The sequence below is a fragment of the Pongo abelii genome, chromosome 1, assembly GCF_028885655.2.
Source record: "Pongo abelii isolate AG06213 chromosome 1, NHGRI_mPonAbe1-v2.0_pri, whole genome shotgun sequence".
NCBI lineage: Eukaryota > Metazoa > Chordata > Mammalia > Primates > Hominidae > Pongo > Pongo abelii.
In genome coordinates, this window is record NC_071985.2 from 183,098,019 (window position 1) to 183,113,104 (window position 15,086).

Sequence of the window (15,086 nt, forward strand, 5' to 3'; positions counted from 1 at the left end):
GCTGGAAGTGGCCCCAAAAGTTCACGGCATGATCCAAGACAGCCGACCATTCAATGTATACATTTCCAAGGACAGGAAGCTCACCACCTCATGAGGCTTCCTACACTATTGCTGGCCATCATTAATTTTTTTTTTTGAGACCAAGTCTTACTCTGTCGCCCAGGCTGGAGTGCAGTGGCACCATCTTGGCTCACTGCAACCTCTGCCTCCTGAGCTCAAGCAATTCTCTTGCCTCAGCCTCACAAGTAGCTGGGATTACAGGCATGCGCCACCATGCCCGGCTAATTTTATATTTTTAGTAGAGAAGGGATTTCACCATGTTGGCCAGGTTGGTCTCGAACTCCTGACCTCAGATGATCTGCTCGTCTTGGCCTCTCAAAGTGCTGGGATTACAGACGAGAGCCACCATGCCCAGCCTCATTAATTGTTGAAAAGTTTTTCCTTCTACTGAGTTCACATCTGTCTCCCCTGTAGCTTCCATTCTTCTCCTATTATTATTCTAGCTTCACATCCCAGGGCCATCTTTTCTGTCCTTACTACACCTTATTCTATGGGTCTCATTGATAGGTGCTAGTTAGAGTATTGGGTAAGTATATTTTGAGACAAATCACTCCAAAGAAGTTCTTGTTTATGTTACTTTAACTGAAAGTGAACACCTGCTCTAGAATGAAAAGGAGACAGCAATTAAGAGCAAGTGCTTTGGGGTTGGAGAGATGTGGACTTGAAACCTGACCGTTATTAGCTGTGTGACTATGGGGTGAGTCACTTAACCTTTCTGAGCTGCATCACTTGAATACATAGTTTAGAAGCTCTGTTATAGAGCTGTTTGAGGGTTAAACAAGAAAATGCATTTTAGACTCCTAAGCACAATGCCTGGCACACAGTAAATGCTCAATAAACAATGGCTTTGATACACTTGCTGTATAATCAGGCCTTATGCTAGACACCAAGGGTGTAGGGATGAATACAACAGTCCCTGACATGTAGGACTATTAGTCTAGCAGAGGAGACACACACACACAAACCAATCATTTCAGAAGATCAGGCTGCAGATTTTCCCCAATCTGTTGTAACACCCTTTTCTCTGAGTGCATACAAACTCCCCAGAGCAGACAAGTCCCTGGGGAGATGAGGAGAATGGAATCAGAGAACAGATTCTGATGCTGCCAAGGCCTTCTAGGAACAAATCTTCTCAAGGACCTACAATCCCACCTCTAGGAGCAGGGACAGAAGAAAGAAGCCAACTGGTTCCTGGAAACAACAGCTTTGATTGTGAGGATCAGTTTACCTCTGTGCCTGTGGCTGTAGGCCTGTTCACAGGCAGGACAGGCATCTGCTTATGTAGCACTACTCTTTACACTTCCCCTACCTGCCACCTGATATGTGCTATTCTTTTATCAGAGGTAAAACTTCATGGTAAGGGTTCTAATGAGTTCCGATTGTGCCATTTTGTGATGGGAGTCTAAACCCCTTACCTGGGCATTCAAAGCCCTCTGGAATCTGGCCCAACCTCTCATCTCCTGCCAACCCCTTCATGCACCCTATGCTCCAGTTCAGACAAAAACATGGTCACAGTTTTCTGAATATGTCCAGAAAATTTCTACTTCCATGTCTTTGTTTTGCTGTTTGTTCACCATCATGGCAGAATAAACTCCTGCCCATCTTTCTAGGCCCGTACTGAATGCCACCTCCTCCACGAGTCCCAGGCACAAATGACTCTCCTCTCCTTTGACTCCGCAGAAGATACACAGCAGTATATTTCAGTGGTAATAGTTACACTTACCCTACCTCCCACTACAGGCATCCTGATCCCAGATCCCAGGCTGATCCCAGGCACTACAAGTGTGATAACACCTTACCTGCCCTATGAGTCTGAGCATTCTGGTGATCTCCATAGACCCCTATGGCATCTAGTCTCAAACTGTATCAGGGCAAGAGCTCAAAAAAAAAAATGCTCTCTCAAGTGAAATGAAATGTATCATACACTTTATGCGGCGGAGTTTAGCTTCTTTTCTAAGAGCTGACTATGACGTGATGAAGAAGCCAGAAAGAATCATGCAGTTAAAGGGTATCTACGAATATCAGAAGGGTGTCTGGCACCTAGTAGGCCAGACAAGTATTTCTTTTAAAGAATAGAAAAGATGTGATGATAGATTCATGTGTCTTGCAACATCTTTTAAAATATCTATCAAATTATCAAAGAGGCATACTTAGTACGTACTAAGTTCTCTCTGTCTATCTAGTGGCCTCCAAAAGGGAGAGCTGTAACGGTCAGGTTTCAAGTCCACATCTCTCCAACCCCAAAGCACTTGCTCTTAATTGCTGTCTCCTTTTCATTCTAGAGCAGGTGTTCACTTTCAGTTAAAGTAACATAAACAAGAACTTCTTTGGAGTGATTTGTCTCAAAATATACTTACCCAATACTCTAACTAACACCTATCAATGAGACCCATAGAATAAGGTGTAGTAAGGACAGAAAAGATGGCCCTGGGATGTGAAGCTAGAATAATAATAGGAGAAGAATGGAAGCTACAGGGGAGACAGATGTGAACTCAGTAGAAGGAAAAACTTTTCAACAATTAATGAGGCTGGGCATGGTGGCTCTCGTCTGTAATCCCAGCACTTTGAGAGGCCAAGACGAGCAGATCATCTGAGGTCAGGAGTTCGAGACCAACCTGGCCAACATGGTGAAATCCCTTCTTTACTAAAAATATAAAATTAGCCGGGCATGGTGGCGCATGCCTGTAATCCCAGCTACTTGTGAGGCTCGCCACAGTAATCGTTATCAGTCTTTTATAAAGCAGGAGCCAGGAGTTGCAGTCTAGTGAAGAGACTGAATCTGGGTCCCTGAGCCCAAGACCAGATATTCCACTAACCAGGTCATAAGACCTCACTACCACCCAAGGCAAACATTGTACTCTGATAGCTACACAGGTTCTCTTCCCAGATTTTTGAAATATAGGATCAAACTAATGCCTCAGGGTCACTGCAGAATTTTCTTTCCTAGAGAATAGAAAAGCAACCATTGTGAGGTGAATTTGTGGGTGCAGAGACTTCTTTCCCGTCTTTGTCATTCACCTTTAGACAATCTTTTGAAATATGAAGCTGAGAATGGGACATAAGACACTAGGATGGGCTGACCAGAGTGGACAAGAAAGGACCACTATTTTCTGTGATATGGAGTCCATAATTCTCCCAACACAGCTAAAGTTGTGCTGATTTTTTTTTGTTTTTGAAGCAGTTCACATCACATTGTTGGCTTCTTTTACACTTGCAGACAGCTAAAGCCCCCAGACCCCATTCCATGTACTTCTGAAAACCTGTGCCTTCCCAACCCATACCGGTCTAATTTCCTTTTTAGATGTGGACACAGGACACTATGAACGACCTTCAAGATACTGGGAACGTATCATCTTCACTGAGCAGAGAGAAGAGGGGAACTGTATTTCCATTTCTCCAACTCCTATCCTTGTATTTGAAATTATTCACTCAAAGGAAGTGAACAGGGCACTGGCAAGCAGAGCAGCCAAATAAAATCTCCCACAAGAAAGAGAGGGCTGCTAGTACAACTGGGGAAAACGTGTCTCTGGTTTCTGCTGGCATTGCCACATGCTCTCTCTTGGCTTCCTGGGGATTCAGTGATCCAGCCGCCCCTGCTGACCTTGGCAGAGAAGCATTCTCGCCCAGGTTGTGACTCTAGCGGTAATGGAGGAGGAGAGAAAATGCCTTTTTACTATTAACAAGACTGAGGGAGGCAGTCCATCATTTCTGGGTGGGGTGATATCCGTCAGCAAAAAATGATCTGCTAACTCTCCAGGAAGCATTAAGAGCAGCGATAGGAGAAATAATTGCTTATGCCGAATGCAAAGAAAAGATGCCTCAGCGGAATGGAGGCCCTTAGCAAGGCAGGTAGATGCAGGGAGGAGAGGGGGAGGCGCAGCTCCCCGACGACCCCTGGCAAGAGAAAGAAGTGGGAGGAGCAAACTGGAACCTGCAAAGCTCAAGTGTGGAAAGACCCCCGGAGGCACCGTTAGTGGTATTAGAAGAATAAAGCGAAAATGGAGAAGTGGTTAAGCAGCATCACAACAGGAAGAGGTGGAAATGAAGGAGCTCACTCTCCTTCCCAGAGTAGGAAGGTGTTTCCTTCTGAAAAGCCTTCCCTCACACACCTTCCCCTTCTCTACTCCTGCTCCCTCCAGAATTGGGCCGCTGCCTCATGGCTAAGTGTCTTTCTTATTCTCTCACCCGCTGCCTGCCTGAGTGCTAACTCTCATAGATTTGCTCAGAGTGGCAAGAGCAGCTCTTTTACCCCTTCATCCCAGATCCAGCCCTGCAATCACTCACAATACCTGTCCTCTGGAAATATTTTACTTAAAGTCATATTTTAATCATTTGGGTAATAGCTTAATATAATTATTAGAAAAAGGTAAGTTACTAAGTCATTTGTGCACATATAATACAATAAAAAAAGGATGGAAATCAGCCGGGCGCAGTGGCTCACACCCGTAATCCCAGCACTTTGGGAGGCCAAGGTGGGCAGATCACTTGAGGTCAGGAGTTTGAGACCAGCCTGGCCAACATGGTGAAACCCTGTCTCTACTAAAAATACAAAAATCAGCCGGACGTGGTGTAATCCCAGCTACTCAGGAGGCTGAGGCACGAGAATTGCTTGAACCCAAGAGGTGGAAGTTATGGTGAGCTGGAATTGCACCACTGCACTCCCAAGCGAGACCCTGTCTTAATTTTAAAAAAAAGGATGGAAATATCTAAATATATAAAAATGTTAACACTGTTGGCTTAGGAATGGCTGATATTGCCTTCATGATACGATTCTGTACATACCAAATTATTTACAAAGAAGCATGTCTTGCTTTAAAAATGAGTGGATAAGGATCCTAATAGAGCTGATGAAAACCAATGTCTAAGGCTGACAAAAACCTACCACAGCAGCCTGCAAGCTCTGGTTTCATCTGTCAAACATTCTATGTGGCACATCGTTGACAGATGAACTTTCTTGGAACTTTACTTTGATCAGATCTTTTGCTCACTCAAACCTTGCACAGCTCCCTATCTCCCCAACCCCAAAATCAAATAGAAACCTCTGCAGCCCCATGACTGCCCTATCCCACTGCTTTAGAGTTGGTCCTTTGCATGTCTGTGTCTCCCATGAGACAGGAGCTTCTGGAGGCAGAGCCAGCAGTGAACGCTTGTTTAATCCTACTCCTCACATTTAGGTCAAAACCCAAACAGGTGTCCCAACACTCTGAAAGGTTTAGGGGGTGTGATACCAAACCCTCACATTCCATTTTGGATCACTTTTTACTGAAGGTTCTCAATGGAACTTGAACATCAATCCAAAACTTTGGTAAACGTATTTCTCTTTTGAAGGTACTAATTTTCTTTGTTCCTGATTAATGTGACAGAGCTGGACCAAATGCAACTTCACTGAAGCAGTTCTTAGTAAAAGGGTAAAATTACGTTGTAAATTCAGAAGCTGTTCTTTTGGAGCCCAATAGAAGGTCAGGCCTGGGACAGGCATCAGGTGTGGGATCAAGGAGTACCAGGAATAATTTTTCAGAATCCACAGCCATTTCCAAAGTCTAAAATGATCCCTATTGGAGATGACTTTAAAAAACAAAGCTAGCCGGGCGCGGTGGCTCACGCCTGTAATCCCAGCACTTTGGGAGGCTGAGGTGGGTAGATCACCTGAGGTCAGGAGTTCACAACCAGCCTAAGCAACATGGAGAAATCCTGTCTCTACTAAAAATACAAAATTAGCCGGGCGTGGTAGTGCATGCCTGTAATCCCAGCTACTTGGGAGGCTGAGACAGGAGAATAGTTTGAACCCGGGAGGCAGAGGTTGCGGCGAGCCCAGATCGCACCATTCATTGCATTCCAGCCTGGGCAACAAGAGTGAAACTGTCTAAAAAAAAAAAAAAAAAAAAAAAAAAAAAACACACACACACACACAAACCAAAAACAAAGATAAACAAATAGCATCCCAAACTCCTAAATGAGGCAAGTCATCTCCACTGGGCTGGGCTCAGGGCTGAAACACTGAACAATGACCCAGTTTCCCAAGTGGGGTTCCAGGCTGCTCTGGCAGGCTAGTGAATGTAAGCCCATGACCCATACTCCATAGCTCTCTGACTCACATGGATGGAAGAATCTCTAGGGCACTGTCATTTCTGATTCACCTAAATCCGAGGACCTAGCACAGAGCCTGGAAAGCAGGGACCCAAGAAGAAATGAAGTCAGGTCTGTCCCTAGGTTGATGGCAGAAGCCCTGAGCTATGTCTGTTTACTAAAGAACCTGGAGGAGACACACAATTCATTTGTTTGCTTTTTATTCTCCTTCCCATGACAGAGAGTATAACCCATGTGTGCACAGAGCCAAATACACACCCACACACCCTCACAGAATGCACATGTTGCTGAGCAAGCAGGCAGTGTGACATTCCAACACTTACGACCTACTGCCAGAGGGTTATTTTTAAAACATTTTTTCTTACTCCAAGTCTCGCTTATTAATTGTGTCATCCTGGGTGTGTCTCTAAACCTCCTTGGGCCTCAGTTTCCTCACCTGTATAAAGGAGGTAATAGTACCTCCTGACAGGGCTATTTTAAGAATTAGAGTTGATGTGTGTAAAGCACCTAGCTCCAGGGATATTTCAAAGATGAAACAATATCAAGCATGTAAAAGGGTTATAACAGTATTAGATACAGAGTGAATACTCACTATAAATTAGCATTACTATTAATCTTTATTATTATTATTTCAAGCTCATGCTAACATATTAAGTAGCTCCTTTTCTGGCAGAATCCTTCAGAGGCCCTTTTGAAGCTAACTTGAGCTCCACTGCTGGCCTGTTGTATGGCTTTGGACAAGTCATTTCATGTCTCTGAGCCTGATCTCCAAGATGTGTGGTGGGAACTTTCTCCCACTAAAGAAGTTATAACCCAAAGAACAATTCCCCTGGAGTCACCATCCACACTATGCATTGGAAGCTTAATTACACATCATACTCTTTCTCTGCTTTGGTGCTGTGCCGATGCCTAGATTGCATGCTCCTGGAGAACAGAGGTCAGATTGCTCTCTGAATGCTGTCAGTATTCACACACAGTCACGTAACACTGCCCCTAATAAAAGGGAAATGGATATTTGTTGACTGGGAACCATCATTTGTGGGTACCTCCTAGTACAGGTTGAGTATCCCTTATCAGAAATGGGACCACAAATTTTAGATTTTGGAATATTTGCATTATACTGATTCAACATCCTTAATCTAAAAACTTGAAATCTAAATGCACCAATGAGCATTTCCTTTGAGTGTCATGTAGGTGCTCAAAAAGTTTCAAATTTTGGAGCATTTTGGGTTTCAGATTTTCCGATTTGGGATGCTCTGCCTGTAGTGGACCTGTAATGAGCCATTCACTATGAATTGGCAAAACGATGTTTTTCATATTTAAATTTGAGTTCATTTTTTTTTTTTGGTGGGGGTGGGTTGGGGGGTGGTTTGCAAACTGCCTGTCAAAAGGTCAACTATTAAGTTCTGTTTGGCTCACCTACATAATTCTTGAAATTCTTTGAGTTATTTTCTAGCTTTTAAAAATTGGGAGATTGGCATGAAAAAAATCTAGATTTTCATGTGTATTGAACAACCAGTAGATCTGGCAACAATCTGGGTTTAAACAGTTAGCAGCAGCAGCAGAATAGCTGTCCTCTTTACAGCTCACTACAGTCTCCGCCACTCCCTTAGAGCTTTCCAGAACCTTCCCTGAATCCAGCTGTTAATCATTAACCTTCACAGCTTTGGAATTAACTATTGATTTGCCTGAACCTATTTTGTGCATAACATTTAAAGTAGAGTGTTTTGCACTCCAGAAATTTGAAAAGGAGGGAGAAATTTGACCAAAGTTTACAAACATGTACTAGATGGTCCTGAGACCTCTATAATGTACACTTCCAAAGAAGATGTTTGGTTTTTTTCCAGATAGGCAAGTTAACTACTCCTTCATGGGAGTCAGAGCAAAGAGATAAATCTCATGTCACTTATCAAAGCAAGCTGAAGCAGAGGTAAACAGTGGCCTGAAAGACAAAAAGCAATTTAAAAAAATTAATAAATGATGAGACTATTAAACAGCACACAAAAGGGGTTTGATTTTTTCTTTCCTTTAATATGATTTTTACCTTAAACATTATGTCCCTTTAGAAAAGGGAAGAAAAGTTAATAAAGGAACCTATCACTCAAACTTAATTTTTAGTACAACAAATAAACTGCTTTAATGAAAGGGCTGAAATCCCCAGGTTTGCACATTAAATTTTCATTCGTAGTGGAGAATGGAAATTATTGATTCAGCCGTGGCATCGTGCATTTTGAATCCTACAGCGCCTCAGAAGCCCACATTACCGCTGGGTGCAAATGTGTTGGCAGCGTTTTGATGCAGGTTGAGCACAGGGTGGGTGAGGGGGTGGAGAAAGGAATATAGATAACGGAAGGAGGCAGACTGACTCTTTACAGAAAGAAAATAATCAATGTTCCTTGTCTCTAAGATCCACTTAGATAAAGCATCTGATGGCATGATGGGCTAGGGGGTATGTCTGAGACCAGAAAAGCCAGGTCTACTCAGTCTTTGGGGAAACCACAGTGGCCTTATGGAATACTTAAAAAAAAAAAAAAGCAAAATGGAAGGTTGATTATTTGATCCTAAGCTCCTGGAGAAGAGTTGGGGTTTCAAGAAAAGTGTAAAGAAAAGTACCTTTTTCAGTTCAAGGTCAGGGTGTCTATCAAGGGAAGAGTAGACGTCTGACATTCTACTGCTGAACTGGATAGCACAGAAAATCAATCAAACCCACAAATACAGCTCTCAGTCTAGTGTGGCCTCATCAAAGAGTCAGGTGACATGAGCATCCAGTCTTTACTTAAAGCATGAAAATAGGTATGTTTTTACTTTGAAAGAAATTAATCCTCCTGCCTCTCAGAGGACTACCCCATAATTAAACAACTCTTGATTATTTCCTCATTAGAGAACTCATAGGAAATGATTCTAAGCCTAGACGGAGGAGCCTGAATCAGGTCCATTTTGGGATCTTTGTGTACCAGGCTGTATGAGATCAGGGAAAGCAATCATCTTTAGAAATAAGCTAAACTCCATTGCAAAAGTAAAGCTGCTTAAAAAAGAAAGATAATCACATATTCTAAAAAGAGAAAGGTTTTGCTTTGTTTTTGTTTTGATTACCTTCCAGCTAAGATTATCTTATACCAGTAGTCTCCTCTATCAGGCTGGATGTTGGAAAAGTAGCTTTGTTGGACTAAAAAGTTCTGGTTTTGTGTTTTCAGATGCTGAGAGCTGGTGCCATCTATAGATTTCCATTCTGGGAGAGGTTTCTCTTTTGTCCTACTTTGCGTCAGACCTGCTGTCGTGAGGATAAGAGCGCCCAGGAGACACTTCCCTGCAGTTTAATAGGCTATGAAAGATAGGGACTCATTAATTGGCTGGCAGCTGCCCCTAAGCAAGACGTTGCCTGGAGGTTGGGGAAGAAAGGGAAGGAAGGCCGAGGAGGAGGCAGGCTCCATCCACTAGACCACCACCGGCTGCCCAAGGGAATCCCCAAGGCAAACAGCACTACCTCCTGAAGGATCCCACAAGTGAAGTCTGAACCGAGAGTATGACTATCCAGTGACAGAAACTTAAACCTCCTTCTGGAGGAGCAGGCTCTGGGTTACTGTTTTTCTTTTTTGACTTAAAACAACCCTTCCTGAGATATTATCTACCCACCTAATTATTTTCAGATTGCTGAAATGTTACTTTTTCTGTCATTCCCATACTATCTTCTCATCGATTTTATTATAGTACCCATCCCTATTACACTGGTGTGTTTATTTATAACTGATGCTCCCTTTTCGAGTCTCGATTAGGAGGGTCCTAGCCACCCTTAGGTAAAGCCAAACTGCAGCCTGGCACACAAAGCCTCCTGATTTGGCCCTGCCACCTCCCATCCTCATCTTTTCACCTTCCCATCCAAAATTAGGCCACACTATTTATATGCTGTCCCTGCTCACAACGTCTTACATTTTCACAGCTTTGCATGCGCTGTTTCCTCTGCCTGGAACGGCTTCCTTGCCTCAGCCTTTTCCCTTGGCTCAGCTCTGGCCATCTTTGCAAACTCAGGCTCACAGGCCCTCTTTGTGGGGTCTTGAATCCCAAATATCCCATCTGCCCTCTTAATTGGAGGTCTCACAGCTTGTGGTCCCTTCCCTCTACTCAACCCTCACCTCACTCTTCCGTAACACTCAGTGTCTCCCATTTAGTATAGTGGATGGTAAATGTTCTTTGAATAAATCAAGAACACTGCCTCCAGCCCCCACATAGCCTGGATTTACCAGATCAACAGAATGAAATTTAACCAGTGCCTCCTGAATCAGGAGTCAGCACATCACCTCTTACCTTTATGGTTTTGGTCTGGAGTCTGAGTCCATTTAAAGTGTTGATGGCTTTCTCTGCATCCTTTGGATCAATATAGTTAACAAATCCATACCCTAAACTCTGTCCTGTGGAAATATTAAAAAGAGAGAGAGAAAGGGAGAGAGAGACAGACAGAGAGAAAGAAAGAGAGAGAGCATGCTCAGTATCTTTATAGAGGCAACACTTCCCACTGCAGTGAGTCAAAACTCTCCTTTGGTATACAGTTCCTCTTACACCAGGGTTTACCCCCAGATTGAGAGATTTCTAATTCCTCCAACTCTCAGTCTCATTGGCTATTAAACTTTAGGAGCTGTGCTAGCTAAAACTGGGTAAGTGCCCCTGCACAGCCACACAAGAGACACACAAGTGTCCACATAATCAGGAAGAGGCAGGACATGGTAGCGGAAAGAGAACAGGTGTGGTTTGTCAGAAGAGACTTAAACTGGAGTCCTAGAGCTTTCCCTATCAGCTGTGTGACTTTGTAAGGAAGTCATTTAATCTCTCTCCCCCTCCCACCTCCAATCTCTATTCTGGAGATAACAGCACTTACCTCAGGTAGGTTTGAGAGAGTGAGAGATTGTGTATAAAATGCCTACCAAGTACATTGCCTAGATTGGAGTCGGTGCTTAACAAAAGACAGCTATGCTCTGCTCAGACCTGTAAAATTGAGGCAAGTGCTGGACACAGTAGCAGTGTCTATTGCCTTGGTCATGCCAGCCACACCCACATTCAGAGGGATGTAGCAAGATTTGAGTAGCAAAGGCTGGAGATGTGTATAGTGAAGGATGCAGGCATGGCTAGAATTTAAAGCAGTTGCTACAAATCATTCTTTACCCTCATCATTCCCTGAGCCAAAGAACAATAAAGAAAAAGGAGAGGGGGTTTCTACTGGAAAGGGCTGGGGAGCTCCTAACACAAAGCTAAGAGAGCAAATAAACTCTGAAAAGAGGATTTAGCTACTTTAGGTGGAGATGGCATCAACTTGTCTGCAAAGAGAGGTAGCAAGTGACAGGGCTCCCCCCAAGTGAAATAAAAATAATGTGCTTGCAATCGTGCCACTGATTATAAATAGTCCATCAGCTCTGCCATGTGTCATCAGCCAGAAATATCATTAGGAAACTTTACATTTTCTGACATACCCTTTAAGAAACACAGAGCTTGGGGTGGCTGCAAAACCAGCTTGAACTTCCCAAGCAATGTTATTGATTTGTGGGCGGCAGAGCCGAAGGGGAGGAAAATGACAGGACTTCACATGTCAGCAAAGACTGATTACATAAAGCTCTCTTTGGAGTACTGGGGCCAGGGCTGGGAGATAATGCAGCAAAAAGCCTGCCATGTCCTGGTGACAGGAGCCCATTTCAGCGGCCAAAAAATCTTTCCAACAGCTTCTGTTTTGCTGGTAAATGTCTGTGTTTGTGTTGGTTGTAGGAGGAAACCTGGGAAAACAAGTTGGGTTCTGGATGAGAAAATGGGTGACTTTGTTATAGGATGGAGCAAAGAGAATCACAAGAAAGCTCAATGGCATTTGGCCCGAAATGGAAAACCCAAAATGACAACACTTCCATTAGGATATTCCTTTGTTCTGGAAGAACAGGGTGAGAAGAAGAAAGACAGGGGCAAGCTTTACCAGACATGCCCTTCACCAGCCAGGATTAGTAACTGAAGAGGAAGGAGAGAATGCTGGGTGCACTCCAGCTGCTGGGACCCTTCTCTTTCCATCTCACTGTGTAAGTATGGTGTGTGAGTGGCGTGTGTGTGTGTGTGTGTGTGTGTGTGTGTGTGGCGGGGGCAGGGGGAGGTGAATTACAAGACCCTGCCATATGTTCCCAGAAATTTCATTTTGCAAATACAAAAATACAGAGACCAATTTCATTGGTTTAAAAATATCATTTATCCGAAATTTGGTGCCACCTCATCAAACCTAGCTAAATAATTCACCTAATTAAATACATTTTCATCATGCAAATTTCTCAGTCATATTTACTTTGCATATATGAGAAGCTTTAAAAATTGCTGTACAAAAGTATTCTTATAATCACTTTTTAAAAACAGTCATTCACCAAGTTGAGCTGCTTTTAAAGGATATTTTTAAAACAATTATCTCAATGATAAACCTTATGCATAAGTTCTAGGAAACTGGTCAGATGGTTAATCTATCCAGCCCAATTTAATTTGTGTAAAATTAAAATAAATTATGAAAAATATAAACAAAACACCACTTAACAGCAAACATTAGACCTAACTCACATTGGAGTATTACTTGATTTATTTATACTGATGGAATATATGTGGAGGAATCATGCTTACCAGTGGTACATGCTCCTGACACACTATCCATCTTTCTAAAATTACTCATATATTGATGAAAATCTAAAATAAATATAATGGGCATAATTTTTACATTCCATATTTTGTTTTTGTTTTAGACCTTTGCTTCTGGAGGAAGGAAAATACATTCAAGTCCTAGGAAGATTCTGAAGGTCAAATGAGGGAAAGGAGCCCTGCCCAGCAAGATGTGTCAGGTCAAGCCACCTGCTTGTATCAGTCCCAAATCCACCATCACTTTAGTTCCTGACTGCAATTAGCACAACTGTGTTATCACCTGCTCTAGCTTTAGAGAGAGACTGCATTTAACATCAAGAATGAGGGTGCTTTTGGGAAAATGAAAAAAAAAAACAAAAAACAGATGAACATCATTTCAGAAAGGAAGAGGAAAAAAAGATGATGATTCTCCATGATATAAAATAATGAACTGCAAGCTCTAAAACAGAACATTGCATTGAACAAGAGGAGGATACAGGCAGAAAAACTTGCCTGTGAATTGAAAGATATGAGATAGTCTGGCACCACAATGAAACTACCTGTGGTTAGCCTAGTTCATGAACAGGTTTTCTTAACATGCTTCTCACCATCATAGGAGTTCAGCTAAGTCTAATAAAAAATACTCTATGGATCTAAGCATTCTCTTTTAACATGTCCTATAGAAGATTAAATCTCTAAGTAGAAAATATAAAAACCCAAGCTTTACTTCTTTTAGAAACTATTTCAGTAGTAAGGGAGAGTAAAATGAGGAAAAATTTTATGTTTTAATTTTGGTGGCCATATATTGGTGATGGGTTTTAGATTTGCAGTTCTGTATGTAAGTGTACCTAGAAAAAAATAGATGAAATGCATTCACAAAAAATAGCAACACTTTTTCTATGGGGACCAAGAGAAATGTTATGCTGGGAGGGCCTGAGGGATCCAGTCTGGAGCCTAGAGCTAGTGTATCTGTATCTGCATTCCAGAAATAATATCTTTTTATTATTCTTTTTTTTTTTTTTTTCCAAATGGCTACATCTTCTCCCTTTATCAGCAGTAGCAAGATTTGAGAACATAGGGATGGCAACAGTATTTTCAGAACAGAAAATTAAAACAAGCTGTTTTTTTTTTGTTCCCAATTTATGAGTTTATTTTGATGGGAAGTTGAACAAATAAAAAGGAAATCATCAAAGTTATGTTTATTGAATCCTCTTTATTAAAAAATAAGATATGAAATTAAGACTGCCTCCAAAATTTAGAAACTATAGTGAGCATTTGGCCCCTTGGTGCCCAGGTGACCTACAACCCTTACTGTGACCAGTCCCTAATAATCCTGTCCGGCAGGCATGGGTGAATGGTCACCAGTTATCATGCATGGGCAGGAAATGCATTCTTGACAGTTTGAGATGGAAACTTATAATTCAGAATGTACTTTCCAAGAGAAAACTGCTATACATAATGGTTACACTTTAAAGCACTTCAGAGTATTTTGAATTAAACAGGTTTTTGTTTTTAACAAGCTGTTCTTAAATCTGAACTTCAATATTTCTGTTTTTATAAAGCATAGGCACACAGGCACACACACAAATACAAAATGTCTCCTCCTACTATGACACGGCAACATCTTTATTCTGTTATAATAATTTGTATATCCAACTTTTCCCCTTAGAAACCAAACACATCTTCCCATAATAACTAGCTCATAAAAGTTTGTATCCTTGCATATAGCAAGTAATCAACAAATGCTTGATAAATGAAAGAATGGATGTATGCATTTGTACTAGTCCTCCATTACTGAAAGCATATGACCAGAATGTTTGGTAAGTTTGGGGGAAGAGGAGGAAAAGAGGGGGTACCCAGGGAATTAATTTTGCATTTGTGAGAAAGAGAGAACACAATAACAAACTGACTCCGGTGACTGGAAAACAAAACACAAACAAGAAATGTCCTGGGTAGGTTCTCCTCTGGCACAGAACAGATGAACAACAAAAATCGCCCTTATCCACCTTTCCACAGAGATTCTGAGTTTATAAAATGCTTTCCCATCCTTCCGTGCATTTGATTCTCTCAACAACCCTGTTTGAGAGATAATTATCATTTTATAGATGTGGATACTGAAGCTCAGAGAAAATGGTGATTTGCCTAAGATCACAGAGCTAGATCACAGTCTGGATCAGGGGTTAGAAAACTTTTTTATGTATAGGGCAAGACAGTAAGTAGTTTAGGCTTGGTAGGTCTTATGGTCCCTGACAATTCTGCCATTGTGTAGCAGCCGTAGACAGTAAGTAAATAAATGAGTTGTGGCTGTGTTCCAATAG

At 42.0% G+C, this 15,086-nt stretch overlaps 1 protein-coding gene across 24 annotated transcripts in view; it reads right to left on the minus strand.

The window, feature by feature from the left end:
• Positions 1-15,086, minus strand: part of ELAVL4 (ELAV like RNA binding protein 4) — a 152,134-nt gene that overhangs the window by 13,157 nt on the left and 123,891 nt on the right. For all 24 annotated transcript variants that reach the window (XM_002810842.3, XM_024238663.2, XM_054534877.2 and 21 more), the window contains one exon: positions 10,450-10,553. In XM_002810842.3, the coding sequence (XP_002810888.1) occupies positions 10,450-10,553 (104 nt within the window). The remainder of the gene's footprint in view (positions 1-10,449; positions 10,554-15,086) is intronic.